Below are 5,662 nucleotides of genomic sequence, written 5' to 3' on the forward strand. Positions count from 1 at the left end.
AACTGTTGGTGGGATTGTAAACTAGTTCAACCATTATGGAAAACAGTATGGCAATTCCTCAAGGATCTAGAACTAGATGTACCATATGACCCAGCCATCCCACTACTGGGTATATACCCAAAGGATTATAAATCATGCTGCTATAAAGACACATGCACACGTATGTTTATTGCGGCACTATTCACAATAGCAAAGACTTGGAATCAACCCAAATGTCCATCAGTGACAGACTGGATTAAGAAAATGTGGCACATATACACCATGGAATACTATGCAGCCATAAAAAGGGATGAGTTCGTGTCCTTTGTAGGGACATGGATGCAGCTGGAAACCATCATTCTCAGCAAACTATTGCAAGAACAGAAAACCAAACACCGCATGTTCTCATTCATAGGTGGGAACTGAACAATGAGATCACTTGGACTCACTTGGAAGGGGAACATCACACACCGGGGCCTATTATGGGGGGGGAGGGATGGCATTGGGAGTTACACCTGATGTAAATGACGAGTTGATGGGTGCTGACAAGTTGATGGGTGCAGCACACCAACATGGCACAAGTATACATATGTAACAAACCCACATGTTGTGCACATGTACCCTAGAACTTAAAGTTTATAATTAAAAAAAAAAAAAAAGAACATGGTCTTATTCTTTTTCATGGCTGCATAGTATTCCATGGTGTATATGCACCACATTTTCTTTATCCAGTCTGTCATTGATGGGTATTTAGGTTGGCTCCACATCTTTTCTATTGTGAATAGTGCTGCAGCGAACATACCTGTGCATGTATCTTTATGACAGGATGATTTATATTCCCTTGGGTACATACCCAGTAATGGGATTGCTGGGCCAAATGCTATTTCTGCCTCTAGGTCTTTGAGCAGTCACCATGCTGTCTTCCACAATGGCTGAACTAATTTACACTCCCCACCACCAACAGTGTAAAAGTGTTCTCTTTCTCCACAACCTTGCCAGCATCTGTTGTTTTTTGACTTTTTAATAATAGCAGAATGGCTATTTTTAAAAAGTTAAAAAACAGAAGGTGCTTGTGAGACTGTGGAGAAAAGGGAATGCTTATACACTGTTGCTGGGAATGTAATTCAGCTTCTGTGCAGGGCCATTGGAGGTTTCTCAAAGAACTTAAAACAGAACTACCATTCAAAAAAGAAAATAATCATTCTACCAAAAAGACACATGCACTCATACGTTCATTGCAGCACTATTCACTGTAGCAAAGTCACTGAATCAACCTTGTGCCCATTAGCGGTGGCCTGGATAAAGAAAATGCGGTACATATACACCATGGAATACTATGCAGCCATAAAAAAGAACATGGATGCAGCTGGAGCCATTGTCCTAAGTAAATTAACACAGGAACAGAAAACCAAATACTCCATGTTCCCACCTATAAGTGGGAGCTAAACAGTAGGTACTCATGGGTATAAAGATGATGACAGTAGACACTGGGGACTAATACTAATAGATGGGGGAGGGAGGGAATGGGGCAAGGGTTGAAAAACTAACTATTGGATACTATGCTCCCTGCCTGGGTGACAGAATAAATCTTCACTGCCTTCCGCCACTTGGTTACTTAAGTGCTTTGACAAGTATGACAAGCTTGCACAGCGTGTTCTGACTTCAAGAGCAACACATCTCTGCAGGCATTCCCTTCCAAACATTGCTTCTGTAAAACTTCAATTATTCTATGCTGACATTTACATTTTTACTAAGTTGGCCAATTTATTCCATTATTAGTTGTTAGAAGCGAACACTTACTTCCTTCAACTTCCTTATCTTTGCAGGTTTTCGGGGAACTATATGAATATAACTGCAAAAGAAGAAAGAAGAAAACATCATTAGAAGGAAGATATTTACACAGAAAGTTCCAGACTCTTTAGAAATGAGCCCTTTTCCGGCTTAATAGATACGACCCCACAGCAATTTGGAACTAGAATCTAAAATTGTCTCGGTGTTAGAATCCACATCAGAATACAATAGCAATGCTGTCGTAGGACAGTTTTCACACTGGGTACCACTGGCACTGCCCCTTGAAAGTGTCTCTTAAGTGACATTGCTTTCCCTCATGTAATTTTATTAAAGAGAAACCTGAGAAATCATCTAATTCAACAGCATTTTTTAACCAGGTCGCTGAAGGCCCAGAACTGCAGGCTCATCAATGTTCCCATGACAGGCTAAGGTCGGAACAGAAACCCAGACTCTCCTCCAGCTCCTCTGCACCCCCACCGCTCCCTCCTGGCTCACAGAAATTCAACACCGTTCCCCTTTTGCCAAAACTGCAAACTGGAAAAGAGTCACCAGCATAAAATGTGTCTGAGCCCTACTAACGCAATGTTTTTTTTACTGTTGGGGACTTTTGGGACTTCCATGTTCCTCAAATATAAAACATTTTCATGGGTAATAAATAATACCTTCAAATTTATATGTGATACTAAGGTTTCTTCCTGATTAAAAAAAAAATGTATTTGAGATTGTTATTGTTTTTGATAGTTTTAGCAATATTCAGAGAAGGGTCAACTTAGACTGGTAAATAGAAGGGGAAGAAATAACTAAGTGTTCAATAAAGAGTCACAGACGCAGGTCCCCACAGAAACTGGTCAAGTAAATGATGACACTCGCCAAGGGTGGTCTCAGGGACTGGTGGGGGCTGTGGCCAGTGGGAGCGTCCCTTCCCTTCTGCGGTGGACAGGGCCTCACAGGTCCAGATAGTGGAGATGCGTGCTACTACAACCAAGTCCTCTGAACAATCAAATCCTCTGTTTTTTCCAAGGGAGACCAAAAGTTCATATTATTACATGAATTCTCCCAATTATAAAATGCTGCAGCCAACGCAAATCTTCGAAAACTGTGGGAACCAAACAAAACATGGCTGCTGGCTGAGTTCGGCCTGAGCCTCTCCACTTGCCTGGAGGCTCTTGTATCTACTCTTCACTAGCTTAGTCTAGTCTTCGTCTTTTCCAAATAAATATTTTAAATTTGTTCTAAATTCCCAAACTCCATATTTGCTTATGAACACTAACCTCCCAAATGAGACATCTGACTTTCATTACATGGAACCAAAAAATAAAATTTAACACAGAAAACACATAAAAGATCCTACAAAAACACAAAATACTATTTATTATTTCAATGTTGCGCTCCCAAGAACATATAAAAACAGAAAGAAAGGACAAATAGTTCCTCAGAGAGCCTATGACCTGAGGTCTTTAACCCAGGCACTTAGAGAAGCCTGCTGGGTGGGCTTGGCTTGCCTTGAGGTGGGCAGGGAGTGGGTCTATAAAGCCGAGATGGGACCAGCAGGTGCAAGCTCCCTCCTGGCTACTTCCAGAGAACAAAGGAAGGGAAGAAACCACCCATGAGAACCAGTGCCAGGCACTTTACCGTACGGCATTCATTCCATTCTCCCAACCGTACCGCAGAGTGGATGTTAAGCCTGCTTTATTGATGAGGACACCAAGTCTTGGAGAGGTTATTTAACTTGTTAAACATTAGTCAGGTAGAGAAAGCCAGGATTAAATTCCACCAGTCTCTGGCTCTGAGGCCAGCATTCCTGTCATCTATCACAACTTCCTCTCCACCCACTTTTCCTCTTTCTCCTGTCATCTGCTAGTTCCCAGGTACAAATGGGTGGCCAGGGAGATGAGAGGAAAAAGCTGGGTTGAGGAAGAATGAGGATAGTTTGATTCAAATACCACATTCACACTCATGTCTCAGCAACCAGCTCTAAGGTAAACAGGGTAATATTCCTAAGCATTCAAATTCTTTGGGGTCCCGCCCCTAAACACACACAGACACATACACGCACACACACACATGCGTGCACACATACGCAACACCCTGATTTAGATTTTGTTGTAAATATGACTTTCTCCACAAAAGAAATATTAATTCTAGGCTATAAAGCCTAGACACTTTAAATTGTTTTGAAAAGTAAATATTATCTTATAATATTTTGTTTTATAAAGAAAAAAATTATGTTCTTTGGGTCTCAAATTATTTTATTCCAGGAAATGTCTGAGTAATGATTGGATATTGGATAGATTTGTTGGTGTTTGTCTTTTTAAGGCACCGTCTCAAAACCACTATAAGGAGGGGAGCTCCCGGATCACTAACATATCAACAGGCTTCACTTCAAAGTTTATTTGCTGGTGACACAATTAGAATATTATTTTCCGGTGAAAATTAATTGCACTGCTCAATGGTTTAGCAATTACAGAATATAAATTTCCAAGAGCTACTTTACTTTACTAATATCACTGAAAATCCAGCCACACTTTTCAGAGCTTTGTTCACCAAAGTCTGAATTCCAATTTCATACTCATTGACCTAAAAAAACCTGAAGAAAAGGACCCCCACGTGCTCTCTGTGTTGAACTTCACATGCGGACATGGCTCATCTATTTTACAGCAATGAAGATGCATAGATAATAGATAACGCAAAATAACACAGGCTGTGTGCCACACAGACCCCAACTCCCCTCCGTCTGCAGTGGGTGACATGTCTTTCCTCCCAAAAAGTAATCATAAACAGTAAAAGCACTGGGAAGAAAAACATCTCAATTTTTTCTCAATACTTTTGCTACATGTCCAAAACATTTTAAATAAACCATGAGACTTGAGACTCTCTCTACAAAACTGGAGGTATAACAGGGTCTGCTGGAAAGCATCTAGCCCCACAGCAAGAGGAAAGAGTAACATCTCCTAGGCATGCTCCAGGCTTCATGGCAGGTGCTTGATATGTCTCCTTCCCCGTTTGCTAACATGTAAAACATAGGCCAGTTTTACAAGGAAATGTCTTAGGATAAAGTTAAATACTTTTCATTATATGTGTATCAAAAAGGATTTTAAAGTCGGTTTTGGTAGAAATATATTCTTTAATTGTAAAACAGCACTCAACACTGGATCCTGGGTGGGATGTCTGTTCTAGATATTGACATCATCTGCCTTGCCCAGAAAAAATACTCCCAAATTACATGGCTATAAAGGAATATAATTTTGTCCACGAATTCTCATACATAACAGGATTATCATAGTAATAAATTTCACTCTGAAATATGCTAATCCAGATTCTACCTCTTAGCAACTGTGATGCCTGTGACTTACGATTTTTCTTCAGAAACAACTGAATGGTAAATTCACATCTTTGCAAAAACCACTAAGAATGTGGAACCATACACCAGCCCTCACACCAAATCCTACTACTTTTTCAAAAACAACAAACAAAACTCAAGATGCTGATTTAATTCAGAGCACTTTTGAACTGGGAGCATTTGAAAGAAAATGGAAATCCTCTCTGGGGAATCTCACTTTTATCTCAGCCCTCAAAGAATGTCCCCACACAAAGCTATACAAAAGGTACTAGTTCACAGTCAAAAGTAAGTACACCTACAAGGAAATAAAGGACCAGGAGAGAAAAGCAGCTGAGATCCCAGAAAGCAGACACAGGCTGCAAGAACGGGATTACAGACACAAACCGTGGGAGGGCAATAGTTTCATTAATTAAAGGCAAGCTTGAAAATGCACGCAGGCCCAAGTGAAGAACACAGTTAGAGGGGCCACCCCCAGCGATTTCAAATGGGAACTGCCCAACCCGCCCCATTCCCAGGCCCTGCCCCCACGTCCCCCAAGTCCCTCCCCCCGCC

General features: G+C 41.0%; 1 protein-coding gene across 5 annotated transcripts in view; it reads right to left on the reverse strand.

The window, feature by feature from the left end:
* DCDC2C (doublecortin domain containing 2C) overlaps positions 1-5,662 on the reverse strand; it is a 143,827-nt gene that overhangs the window by 137,102 nt on the left and 1,063 nt on the right. For all 5 annotated transcript variants that reach the window (XR_001881541.1, XM_017852464.1, XM_017852466.1 and 2 more), the window contains exon 2: positions 1,780-1,831. Coding sequence is in view for 4 of the 5 variants with exons in the window: in XM_017852464.1 (XP_017707953.1) it covers positions 1,780-1,831 (52 nt within the window). In the remaining variant the exon portion in view is untranslated. The remainder of the gene's footprint in view (positions 1-1,779; positions 1,832-5,662) is intronic.

This window comes from Rhinopithecus bieti, unplaced genomic scaffold (genome assembly GCF_001698545.2).
Source record: "Rhinopithecus bieti isolate Rb0 unplaced genomic scaffold, ASM169854v2 scaffold_33937, whole genome shotgun sequence".
Classification (NCBI taxonomy): domain Eukaryota; kingdom Metazoa; phylum Chordata; class Mammalia; order Primates; family Cercopithecidae; genus Rhinopithecus; species Rhinopithecus bieti.